Here is a 13,511-nt window from a genome sequence, read left to right as displayed (position 1 = left end):
CCCCAAACCATTGAATTTTATATCCTGGTGTTTGCTGAATCTTAATCCCCTAATGTTAAACCAGTTTAATGATTTAAAAATTACAATTTTTAATGGCACACTTCTAATTGTCTGCTTTGTGGAGCAAAGTAAGTATTGATTATCCTTAGTAACCTAATGTTCTGGCTATCATAGAATCATAGAATCATAGAATGGTTAGGGTTGGAAGGGACCTTCAAAGGTCATCTAGTCCAACCGCCCTGCAAGGAGCAGGGACATCCCTGACTAGATCAGGTTGCTCAGAGCCTCATCCAGCCTGGCCTTGAACGTTTCCAGGGATGGGGCATCCACCACCTTTCTGGGCAACCTGTTCCAGTGTTCTATAACTCGCATCGTAAAAAAATTTTTCCTAATATCTAATCTAAATCTACCCCCCTCTATTTTAAAAACATGGTCTTCCTTGAAATGAAACAATATGCTGTATGATGAGAGCTTCTTATGACTTGGATATCTATCTTGGGAAAATAATTGCATCAAAAAAGCACTGAGATCTAGGATGCTTATAGGAATGAGAAGAGAGGATTTTTTGGCATAGTGACTGGGAGCATACAGATAGAATAGAGAAGATAGCTAATTTAACTTTATGAATGATACCGGTCTTTGGTTTGAGGCATGAATCAGTCACTACAAGTACAAATGCAATCTGAGATAAACAGGCTTTCTGCAGAAATAAGTTCTTTCAAAGATGCTTGCTTTATTCCAGTTCATATTCAAATTAGGTCCAGCCTGTAAGCCTGTTTTTTCAAGAGGGGAGGAGGGAAGCTAACCCTCTAGAAATTAACAAAAAAGAAAAAAACCAACCACCTGCCCCCAAATATAATGTGTTTTGGCTGCATTTATTTCTGTATATTGTAGAAAATCTAGAATACTTACATGAATATTGTTAAGATTTTGCTCACTTTGTATTAGTAGAAATCATGGGCTTTTTTCCTCTTGATACCTTGATACTGTTGATAGGGTTTTTACAGACACTTCTTGAGTTGTCAGAAACTTAAGTTGTTAGGAACTTAAACACTATAATGCAGTTCAATATCAAACCTTAAAGCTTACATAGAAGAGTTATTTCAAAAGACAGTGCTCCTTTAAACTGTACAATTTTTTTACAGGGATTGGTATTTGAAGATTTCTTCTCAAAATATTCTGCATAATACTTTCCTACTTATGTGCTAGAATTTGATATATGTTGAAAAACTTGTAAATTATGCTCATTTTGAAAGCAAATGCACTTCAATTACAAGAGCAGTGAACAAAAATGTATTAATAGCTTGAATCTAGGTGGCAGAATTTGAGAAAGAAGCCATGGACCTGAGACCTGAAGCTAGTTTTCTTGAATTTGTAAGATAAATCTTAATGAAAAGTAACATGTTGGTACAAATGAATTTAGATACGGTAAATTGGGTGCAAAAGTTTAAAGAAGTTTCTAATCACAGATATTTTATTTCAGGAGCAAGAATTTGGAAGGAAGGAATGTTGCCCATTGGACAAGCAGCTACCCAGGAATGCTGTTGCTGACAATATAATCATGCATTCAAAGAGGAAACTGTAACACTGTATTTGTAAATTATGAATGTGGTTATTTGTACTGATGCAAATGACAACATTTTTATTTTTTCAACTATTTTTAAGATTATTGTAATGATATAATAACATCCTAATTTATTTTTGACAAATAAATTTTATTTTTTAAGTCTCTTGAGTTGCAAGAATTAATTTCAGCTGTCATTTTTTCCAAGGATTTTAAACTGTGTACTTGTTTCACGTCTAACTTCTAATTAAGAGTATAATGGTATTACCTTATTAACAATTTTTATTTGGGAATATTTTTTCTTTTTTTTTCTTTTTTCTTTTTTTTTCTTTTTTCTTACACCCTTCAATGTTGCAGACGCAGTATCTTATTAAAATTGACCTGTTTGTAAGATGTTTTAGGACACTGATTTAATCATAGACACTGGCAAAATCTGCTTGCTTTACTCCAGGCAGTATCTTTCAGGGGGTGGGGGACAGGGCCATAAGGCTTGAACTTTTTTTTTTTTTTCCCCTAAAACTAAAATCCATACAAAAATTACTAATGGCAGCATAACTATGCATTCTAAAACATACTTATTTCCAGTTTTCCAAAAGTACTATACAATTTAGCTAGTACAAATGACTAGTGGTCCCAGTTTCTAACACTTTTTAATTTATATAAGCGTAAGAAACTGTAAATATGTTTATGAGGCCTAAATCTGAGTTTGATTAATGCAAACATGATTTATTTGCATTAAGATGTGATTCATACTTAAGAAAATTGAGTTAGTAAGGTTATTTGACATAAAGCAGAAGAACAGAATTGAATGAATTACCATTTAAAGATTAGGGCTAAGTTAATTGTTTTGTATTTTAAAAGTGTATCTCAGCCAACAAACTTACCTGTTACATTTCAGTGATGCTGCAAGTGGAAGCGTGCTAAACTCCTTGGCTAGTAGGTAGGTCTTCCACTGTTCATGCAAACATGTTCCACAAATGCAACCATTCTACTTTAAGTCATTATACAAAACCAGGCACACATTTTGCTGCCACTGACAAGATCAAGATACACTCATCTAAAGTATTTCTGCAGTTTCAGATTATTTATTTTGCTATTATGAAAATTATGATGTAGCAAAAAAACCCTGTTTACTTATGGAAATAAATGTATTGTGTGTTTTAAGTCAAGCTATTTGTTTCTCTACATAATAGTAAATTAAAAACGTTAGAATTAAGTTGACCAGTGTAATAATTGAAAAATATTAAATTTATTTTTTCTGTCTTTAAGCAGATCAGTGTGCCTTCAGGCTAGAAATCTATGCATCAAATTTCAGACAGATTTTTTTACAGCAAAGGAACATGTAAGCCCTTCAAACCAGGATTTAAAGTGAAAATAATAACCAATCTGTAATTACAGTTGCATCACAACACTAGTGGAATTCCACTAACGTACTGTTGCATAAAGCCTCGCTTGCTCCTCCTACACGCACTAAATATAAATGTGCATGAGCAGCAAAAGCAATTTACTTAATATCTGAATCAGCTAAATAGCATTTGCACTAAAATTGTGCATCTGGATACTAACTTATCTGGTAGAACTGTGGGTCAAACCTGTTGAATAAGTAGAATCATAATTATATTTCCTCTTTAAGTTTAGATGCTGTCTTGCTATTTTGTTGCTTGCCTAAGAAATTAATGATTCCACTGGTTATACTGTTCAAGTGAATTTATTTGTTTTGGAAAGGAAGGACATTTTTATTTTCCTAACATAATTTCAGTTAAGTGTTTCTGTAGAATCCTACTTTTCTTGAGTTACTAACCAATTTACATCTATGCAAATCCTGGAACACTAAGTTCATTCTTCTGAACTGCATTGCATTAACATGGGGTTATAGAATCTCTGAAAACATTTTTCTGTGTATCATGACATTGCAATTAGCTGAATGCTATTCAGAAGACTAATTACTTAAGGTGATTCTTTTTCTGTCACTCAGGATGGGTTATAAATTTCACAAGAGACCGATTTTCTTTCTGAATGTAGTATGCCTATAGTTACTGTTTGTTAAATGTGGATTACACTAAATTGCGAGTCTGAATGTCTCTCTGTTTAATTCAGAGTTTATATGCAAAGCTGGTGGAATATTTTCTCCAAAACAAAAACTGTCAGGCATTGTGCTAGGTTTTTTTGTTTTTTTTTTTTTTTACTTCTCCCCTCCCCCCCCAACCTTGTCAACTGGAGAATAGAAAGTGTTCAAAAATATTTCAGTGTTAGCAAGGGTGTAGTGAAGCTGGTCTGTTCAGCGTTTTCCTGGCTGTTCTCCACTACCGGCATACTTGCTTACTTTCTCTATTCTTGATTTGGAACAGTCCCAAAAAGAAATGTGAGGAATCTGTCTAAACAACTTGTCTCTTTCAAAATCTACATCCCATTTTTCAATTTACTTTTTCTGTAAAGCCTATTAGGACTCATAATAGTAAGACATCAGAGAGTAAATCCACTTGTAATTCTGTTGCGAAAGAAAGAGGAGGGTGCTGTAGGTCTAGGAAGTCTGAACACCTTTAGCAGAGGGATCCTATTTTGGGTGCAGTTTACTCTCCATAGATGTGAGTGTAGGACTTGACACTACAGACTGACTGTAATTGTGGCAAGGCTTTTCCTTCCACTGGTATGCAAACTGGTTATTCCACTGTTAAAAAAACAAACAAACAAACAAACCAACAATGCAGCTTACAAATGTCTCATTTTAAAGATTAATCAAATTTTGTATTAAATATAGTCTATGTTGATAATGCAGATTATAAGCTCATGCAGCAGCATCTGCTTCTGTTTTTGTCTAGTTGGAGATTATCCCTTAATAATGCAGGGTCCAGGTGCGCATTTTCAGATTTGTTGACTCAGGAAAGCTGGAGATAGCATTAAAGGCCAATGACATTGTACTGTAGCTGCATTTAAGTTGTTGCTCCTCTGAACAAGAACTTTTGCTTGAACTACCCAGTGAAAAGAATGGCACGAAGAAATGTCCTCATTACAGGTTGCTCCTCAGGAATTGGATTGGCATTAGCTGTGAAAATGGCCAAAGACGAACAGAAAAGATTTAAAGGTAACAATGTATCTGTTATTTATCTTTATAAAAATATATTCTTCAAGGCAGTACTATTTCTTTTTCCTCTGTGATTTAACAGGCCTAATTGTTTTCAGTTTGATGACTTGTTTCTTGTTAGTTTCCACCTCCTTGCTGTCAAGAAAATAGAATATGGTGAAAATATACTGCTTTCTGTAAGCAAATATTTCTGTACCTGTACTGAAACTGAACAGCTACTTGTTTCAAAAAAATAGTTAAAAAAAAAACAACACAACAAAAAAAAAAACAAAAAAAAAAACCCCTACCGAACAAACAAAACCAGCAGTATAAAACCAAATAGCTGAAAATGACTGTAGTATGCTGCCTTGGATATACATTCCCAGTTGTAATTAGCTTTGCTTCTGGCTACTAACATCTTTGTTGAAGATGCCCATTTGAGGACCAGAGAAATGAACATAGGAAAACAGTTCTTAAATTTGCAATTTTTTTCTTAAAGTGTGTTTCATTATTCCAACCCTGTGTAGGCATAAGAGGGTGAACAAAGGGCCTGGGATTTGTCTTTCTGCTGCAAAATAGGATATTTGCTATGATTGAAAATGGATGGCAAGGTGAATACAGCAATCTGTGGAAATTCAGTTTCTCACGCTTACTCACAGTATTTTACTGCTCACTGGCTGGATGCAGATTCATAGTTTTCTGGGTAATTGGGCCACAATAATGATAACGCTAATATCTATTTTGAAAAGTAGCTTGCAAAAATGTCTATTTTTGTCTACTTTTGTCTACTTTTGTAGACAAAAAATGTCTACTTTTCAAAATAGACATTTTTGCAACCTAAAGAATCATCTTTCTTCCTCTTTTTAATAAAAATATGGTTGTCATGCTAAATATGTTGAGGGTGATTAAAAAAAAATATTCTGGAATTCAAAATCAAGTTTTAGGTACCTGAAAAATGATTCAGCAGCATAACTTGATATCCATTATTTAAAGTTTTGCTGATAATAATATCTTCATATGCTGCATGTTCTAGCAGTTTAATTCTCCTTTTGAATTTCTGGAAGATTTCCGAACCAGACTCTGGGAAATCAGTGACAATATATGTTGAAAACAGGTGATTCCTACTTTCAGTTTTTATCTGAGTTCTATCACTGATATTTAAGATACAGATACAAAAGCAATATTTTAATACTTCTCAGTAAGATTGTCACAGAAATGGTTTATTTCTGATAACAGTTGCTTTTGGTGTGTCGCAGTGTACGCTACAATGCGGAATCTGGCCAAGAAAGAGCCTCTTGAGCAAGCTGCAGGTCGCAGGCTGGGCAAAACCCTCGAAATTAAACAACTGGATGTCTGTGATGAACAGTCTATTAAAACTTGTGTGAACAGTATCCCTGACAGAAGGATTGATGTCCTAGGCAAGTACAGGATGTATATGCTATGAACAGATAACATTTTTCTATTTAACATCATCTCAAATACCCTGGACAAGTTTCATTAATACATTTAATTATCAAAGTAATAATAATTACATAGTTTATTCTGTTCAAGATTCTTAAAGTTTCATGCAGACATGAGTGGATTAAATCTCACCATGCTTCCTATGAAACAGGGAAGCTTATTTTCCCTGTTTACAAAGGAGACACTTGATCGCAGAGAAGTGTCTTGGATAAGATGATATAGTTTTTAATATTGTGAAACTTTTGCCTAAATTGGCACCTTCGTGGACAAGATTTTCTGCCCTGTCGATGAAGTATGGCCCCAAAAATCAATGGAAGTGTGTGTTTTGGTTTTGTTTTGTTTATTTTATCTCCCCCCCCTCCCCAAAGATGTGAATGTTAACAAAACAAAAAGCAGACCAAAATATGGCCTGGTCTATCATCCTCTGGAATAAATTGAAGACTTCTATTCATTGCTATGGGTACTGACTGTAGCCTCTAATTCTTCATACTGAATTATAAATAAATATAGATAAATCTTGCCTCATTTTCCTGTAATCCTTTTATAGTTTAAAGAAAAAGGACTAATCAGAAATAAATTAGTTAAAATGCAAAATAGCAGATAATTTAAATTGGATTTAAAGTATAATTGAAAATTTAAAAAGAGGGAAATGTCAAGTGTATTTGCAAAGCTTTACTGACAGAATAACATCTTTTAATCCTTTCTTTAAGTATTATGTAAGGATAATTTAATCCTTAATCCTCATTTTACTTTCAAATGCTTTCCAGTAAAGATTACAATTAATGTTTATGAAGGTTATTGCTCACTGTTGTCTTCCATTTTGTGCAGTTAGCAATGCTGGTATGGGGCTCATTGGACCTATTGAATGTCAGACCATAGAGGAAATGAAAACGGTGATGGATACCAACTTCTTTGGACTGGTTCGACTCCTGAAGGAGATTTTGCCTGACATGAAGAGGAGAAAGAGCGGGCATATAGTTATAATAAGCAGTGTTATGGGAATACAAGGCAAAGTTGTTTTTTTTGTTTGTTTGTTTGAACTAAGAGTTCAGTATTCAAAATCTAAAGCTTACCTCTTTTTATCTGAGGAGGCAGGGAGGGGAAGTAGGAGCTAGCATATTTAACTATTGTGCTTTTTAATGCTGAAGTTCCAGCTATAAAAAGTACAGCACTTAGACCTGATGGTTTCTATGCATTTAGATAGTATGTTACTATAAAACTACTCTAAAGACATTACAGAATCACAGAATGGTTAAGGTTGGAAGGGACCTTCAAAGGTCACCTAGTCCAACCCCCCTGCAAGGAGCAGGGACATCTCCAACCAGATCAGGCTGCTCAGAGCCCCATCCAACCTGGCCTTGAACGTTTCCAGGGATGGGGCATCCACCACCTTTCTGGGCAACCTGTTCCAGTATTCTACAGCTCTCATTGTAAAAAAAAATTTCCTAATATCTAAGCTAAATCTACCTCCCTCTATTTTAACATTTTAACAACAAAACCTGCAGACTGATTTTTTTTTTTTTTTTAGAGTTTTAACTCAAACTCTATTAAAAAAAAAGTATCTGGAAAATGGGGCTTAGTATTACTTTTATCTTTCTTGTTGGAAAAGATTATGGTGACAGGCAAACATGCTTACTACACTCTGCATAATAATAATGGAATAAAATCCAATCATATCCTAGACAATTGTATCACCTTTTTGTAAAGTTTCTCGTGTCATAAAACTCCAGAGTCTAATTTTAGTAACAGATACCAATGCTCCTACTCCTGTGTTCCATCTAGTCTGGATGTATGTGTTTCAGTTTTTACAAGTGGCATTGATCTTGCCTGGATTATTCCGGTGAGCAAGGGTCCTAATTCAAACTGCAGGAGTTGGTATGGTTTGATACAATACCTAGCATCCCCCTAAATGGACTGATGTAGTGCTTTTTCTAAATCACTCAGATGCAAGCTGGATCTCTTGCATAATCATATCTCCTGCATTGCATTCAGCTCCTGTTCTCATCTATAGCCTATTAAAGTCTTGCTGATAAATAATGCAGATGGTATTGTATATATAGACACTTTAATATCTTAGACTACAAAATATTTACTACAACCCAAAGAGATCACAGCATCAGCTAGGAGGAGGAAAAGCATTAGTTAAGCATCCTTTCCTAGAATAAGCAATTTGGAGAACATAGACAAAAAATCAGAATTTAGAGTCAATATACACAAGGATTTTTCTAATGTTTTCCCAGCAAGACTGTAGAAATTTTGGGAAAATACAAGAGTGTTTAAATCTAACTATTACATTCTCAGGGTGTTTTGTTTGTATCATCAGGTATCTTATTTAATGACGTTTATGCTGCATCTAAGTTTGCTGTGGAAGGATTCTGCGAAAGTTTAGCTATACAAGCACTCAAGTTCAAGCTGCAGTAAGTATTGATCCACTGGCATAAATTGTATTTTAAATAGTTTCAAATACACTCAGAGCTAGCAAACAAATTTTTAAAGCTTGCTGCTATGTAGGAGAAACAGACTGAGGAACCCATGGAAATTGTACGTCACAAAAGGCATAGGAATGTCCACATTCTTCACACTACATAAGCAAATAAAAAGATCTAGATGCTAAAATAAACATGTTCTCTTGAATGGTTAAAGGCTGTTTAGCGTTGGATAAAATACAGTTTATGTAACACTTCTGAAAACAGATTCTTGCATATAATATAGGAATAAAATTATAATAACAATCTGTAATATTTTCATTTAGAAAGGATAACATGCTTCTTAGGCAAGTCACAGACAAAAAAGTTCGGGGGCTCATCACAGAGAGAGAGCAAATGGAAATTAATCAGAATGGAACACAAAGTGAGATACCTATAATGACAGGAGGTGTGAGGAAAGTGAGAAGAATGAGTTGTACTATTTATTAATGTTGAAGACAGTATTTAAGGGAGTGGTCCTGTTCATAGTCTGTGGGACTTTGGGCTCTGATTTGTCACATGTATATTCACATTCATGTAATTCTGCTACTATTCTTTGTGTGAAGTCAAACAATTGTTAAATATCCATTGCACCTCTGTGTGCCTAAGCATTTAGCCTTGTGCTGTGGGAGAAGAGACAGCTGCTGCCATGGGATTTTGGAGACAAAGCAGCATCCAAACTGTGATTTTGCATACCACTCTGAAAAGTTCGGAGGGATTTAAAATAAATACATTGTAATGATACACAGGATATACCAGAATTCATAAAAAGATTTCAAGAGTATAAGATACAGCAAAAAGGAGGTTAAAAAAGGAAAGTAGAATGGGATAAGTTCAAGGTCCAGTGTGAAGAGTGATGCAAGAGAAAAGGCTTTAATTCCAGCAGGAGGTGGAATTCTGCTGTCAAGGTCAACAGCTTGATTTAATTCTAAAGAGCCTGATCAGAACTCAAGCCTAGGAAGAAGCTGAAGATGTCCCTGCTCCTTGCAGGGAGGTTGGACTAGATGACCTTTAAAGGTCTGTTCCAACCCTAACGATTCTATGTTTTTAAGAGATCCTATCCCAAAGAGTGTTTTGATAAACATAGTGGCTGGGAGTTATTACTGCCTGAGAAAATAAGTGGGAAAGAACTGACCAGTAACTGTATTTCAGTGATTTGCTAAAATATACTGCTGAGCAAAATAATTTTTTCCAGATTTAGCAGCAGCCAAAATCTGTCCTCCCACAGCAAAATTCTCTATATTATATTTTATTATAATATTGTGGAGGGATCTTGAATTATGTAACACTGACAGCTTGACAGAGAAAAATCTCTTTGGGCAATTCTCCCATCTCTTTCAGCGACTTCTAGTATTATCATGGGAAAGCTATAACAAAGAAATCTATGTAGGGTTTTGTCCAGAAAATAAAGAATTTTCTATCCAAACTATTCTATGATTCTCTGAATTTTGTTACTATCCTTTAATTATTTTTCTTAATATTTGATAAGTTCTTGTGGATAAATAATCCCTAGATTCCACAGCCATGAGACAGCAGGCAACAACTGCACTCACTTCTGCCATGAATTAAGTTACAGCACTTCCCTGAAATTTAAGCTACGCAGACTTCTACTACTGCGTGTGGATGGGAGCACTAATGCGGTATGGATTGCCTTTACAGAACGTACTGTTTAATATTGCTTGCTAACATGTACTCACAGTGCAACTCTTCAATATTATTTTTTGAGAAGGATAGAGAGGTGTATTTCCCATGGAGGATAGTCAATAACCAGTGTATCTTTCCTTTTTGAACAGGTTAAGTTTGATTGAACCAGGCCCAGTGGTTACAGAGTTTGAAAGAAAAGTGTTTGAAGATGGAATGAAAATGGATCTTTCAGCTGCGGATGAAGAAACAGCTCAGATGTTTACTAATATTTACCTTAAAAATTACAAACAAATTTTCCAGAGCCTGGGACAAAGTGCTGAAGATGTTGCAGAGGTAACTCATCAACAATTCTCCACCTTATTTTTTCTTTGTAATTTACGAATTTACTGGTTGGTTGGTGGGTTGTTGTTTTGTTTGTTTGTTTGTTTTGTAAAAGCATTATATTTAATTAAATTACACAATTTAAAATTATTTTTTTAAACTCAGGAGAATCTTGAGAGTTTTAAACAAAACCCCTTAGAATATTAAAAGAATGTTCCTTCTGAAGTATGGAAGACAATTATGAATTGTAATTTAAATACCACTGAGGTATTAGATGCACTTATACATCATCTGGTGAAGCCTGAACCTTCTGCAGTGTTACCATACATCTACATAGGGTTCCCACCATTGGTTAAAGCTGCTCTCCTCTCCATCTCACTAGTAATCCCTCCGCTAATGTGAAGTTCACTCAGCTACCCTAGACCACCAAGGAACAACAGGAGATCTATGAACGTAGTTTCGGGTGCTTGAGGCTTCCTGCAGGATGACAAATTTCGGCAAGCCATGGAAGGGGACGATGACTTCAGGGGCTTATTCCTAAGGAATAACTTCAGTGTCAACTGAAGGTTCCCAGGTCTTGCTGCAAATTGCACTGTTCCGATCCATTCCCAGTGAACTGTAAAAGAAAGGATCTACCTGTTGTGGGCATATAGGCATAATTTTGGAGGACTACTCAGGATACTTATGTGTAAGGTGCTATCACCATGGCATAAATAAACAGAAATAGGCCTAAGAATAAATAAGAAGTACTTCTTATGGCCTTAAAAATATTTTGAGAAAAAAATTCTAATGAAATTCTAATAAAACTACATACAGGGGTTCACATAATTCTAGCACTTTATTCTTCCACTTTTCCTCTGCTCAACTGAAAACTTATTATTTTGGCAAAGGTTCTTAAACAGTTCTATTTCTCATTCTTGACAGCACACAGTAAAGATAATTCTTGCAGAAAATCCACCTTTTCGCCATCAGACCAACACCTTGTATACTCCGATGACAACTCTGAAATATGCAGATCCAAATGGAGATCTACCCATTGATATATTCTACAAAATGGTTTTTCATCATGACAAAGTCTTCAGTGCGAGTCTTAACTTTATCAAATTGCTAAGGTGGAGAAGTAGGAAGAGCTTTGACCTGGGAAAACCCTCACAATAAGTATGAGATTATATAGTGCAAACTGGAATTACTTGTAGCTTCTGGTAAACACGTTGTTGTTATTCAAATGCCTTTGCTCTGTAGTTCTGAAAAGGCATTCAAGATGTTTATTTGAGCTTAGGTAAGATACTCAGCTCACCATATTTATCTTGAACTTTACAGTTTACGGAACTTTGAAATTAAAATCCTCTGACTGTAGGTTTATTCTGTTTAGTGTTTGCATTTGAGAGATCTGTTTTCATGGGAACATGAACATTGACTGATACTTGTGTATTCAATATTGACCCGATCCCATTCACTTATTAGAACAGAATATATACTGACATGTAATGTATGCACATTATTTAGATTCTTAATATAATAAAAATATTTTCTCCTTTTACTTATTGGAATAGAATTAGTATAGTAATCTCAATCACATTAGTATTCTCATTTTCATTCTCCTTTACCAGTAACATAAAAGAAAGTCGCATCAATCCTAAAATGTCACAATTAGAATATTTATTATTCATATATATATGTTATCATATTCTGAATGCTTCCTTTATATACAATGGTTACTGGCACATAGGGGACAATAAAATGTTTTTTAAAAGCATCTTAAAATAAAATATCTTCTTATTGTCTGGGTACTATTTTTTTCAGAAATAACAATATATTATCAGTAAGAAGTAATTTAAATCCATTAAATGCCCTCAGGGTGTTGAGTCGCTGAAGCTGAGCCACAGGCTCTCCCTTTCCAAGCTATCCTAATAAGAATGAATGAAACCAGAATGCTGACATGAGGAGGTCTTTTCCCTCTCTTTCTCTCATCCTAATCCTACAAGTCAGCTGAGGCTAAGCTAGGGGCCTGGGTTTAAGCACTGTTCCTGCATGGCATTCTTGTTCTCCGACTTCCAGCCTTGCCTCGGCACTGCCCCAGGCTGCAACGAAAGCCCAGTGCCCCTCTGGCCTCCAGGCAGCAGTTTCTCAGCATGTTCCAGCAGCAATCCTTGTTTCACTCGGAGAGACCAGCTGTAGCTCACTGGGGATACAGGAACTGGCTTTCTCTTTCCCTGAGTGCTTTCTCACTAAGCCTAAATCTAACTCCGTGCTGGGACTTGCAGTGGCCCTGCCCTGCCCTGCCTCTCCCCAAAGGCTAGCTCAGAGGAGCCAAGCAGCAGCTCCCACGGATACCAAACACTTCAGGTAATGCTTGGCTTGCTTTGCAGTCATGACCCTTTCGGTCGAGCCCAAGGTGGGGGTGCGTGCAGGGACCTCTCTGGGATCACAGACAGGGGGTGCTGGAAGGACATAGCAGCCCCTGTGCACAGCTGGAGGCCTCATATGTGTTCCACTCCTAATTCACACCTCTTTCTCCCAAATACTAGGCTGGTGCTTGCACCTCAACATCTGCGCGTAGATGGGGCAGAGTGGAAACAGCAGCTAGGCTGCAAATGGGATGGCAAGAATTAAGGGACAGTACAGCGCTGCCAGAGCTGAAGGGAGCACGGCCACTCTCACCTCTGCACCCTGAGGTGCCGCCAGAGAAACCCAGCTGCCATCCACTGAGGGTCAGGATCCAGCGCAGGGTTACAGCTTGGACAGAGACAGCCAAGAAGGGCCGGGCCTGCCAGTGGTGAGGGCCGCAGCCTCTGTAATCGCTCACGCGCAGTTGTCTCTGGCCTGCGGCTGGGCTGCTTTACCCCGTGTTCCTCCTTTGCAGCACACCGCCGCAAGGAGCTACCAGGACAGCAGGTTTTAATGGGCCTTCCAGAAGCGCCTGCATAGTTGGGTTGGGTTTGTTTCCTACAGCCCTTACGCTACCATTCATGGAGTGGAGGAAAGCAAAAATCGC

At 36.5% G+C, this 13,511-nt stretch overlaps 1 protein-coding gene across 1 annotated transcript; it reads left to right on the top strand.

Moving 5' to 3' along the window:
- Window positions 1-4,528: 4,528 nt before the first annotated feature.
- LOC104485938 (retinol dehydrogenase 8) lies at window positions 4,529-11,674 on the top strand. The gene is made up of 6 exons (XM_010128444.2): window positions 4,529-4,646; window positions 5,882-6,043; window positions 6,915-7,094; window positions 8,410-8,503; window positions 10,345-10,528; window positions 11,441-11,674. The coding sequence occupies exons 1-6, from the start codon at window positions 4,550-4,552 to the stop codon at window positions 11,672-11,674; spliced, it is 951 nt and encodes a 316-aa protein (XP_010126746.2). The 5' UTR covers window positions 4,529-4,549.
- The last annotated feature ends 1,837 nt before the right edge of the window (window positions 11,675-13,511 follow it).

The sequence above is a fragment of the Chlamydotis macqueenii genome, chromosome 8, assembly GCF_036417535.1.
Source record: "Chlamydotis macqueenii isolate bChlMac1 chromosome 8, bChlMac1.mat, whole genome shotgun sequence".
Classification (NCBI taxonomy): Eukaryota; Metazoa; Chordata; class Aves; order Otidiformes; family Otididae; genus Chlamydotis; species Chlamydotis macqueenii.
This window is presented reverse-complemented; position numbering and strand designations above follow the sequence as displayed.

Excerpts from the sequence above, each read along its gene's own strand:
- LOC104485938 (XM_010128444.2), top strand. The coding sequence starts at position 4,550 with ATGGCACGAAGAAATGTCCTCATTACAGGTTGCTCCTCAGGAATTGGA. Across the intron at positions 4,647-5,881 it reads CGAACAGAAAAGATTTAAAG|TGTACGCTACAATGCGGAAT; the intron begins GTAACAATGTAT and ends GGTGTGTCGCAG. Across the intron at positions 10,529-11,440 it reads GTGCTGAAGATGTTGCAGAG|CACACAGTAAAGATAATTCT; the intron begins GTAACTCATCAA and ends CATTCTTGACAG.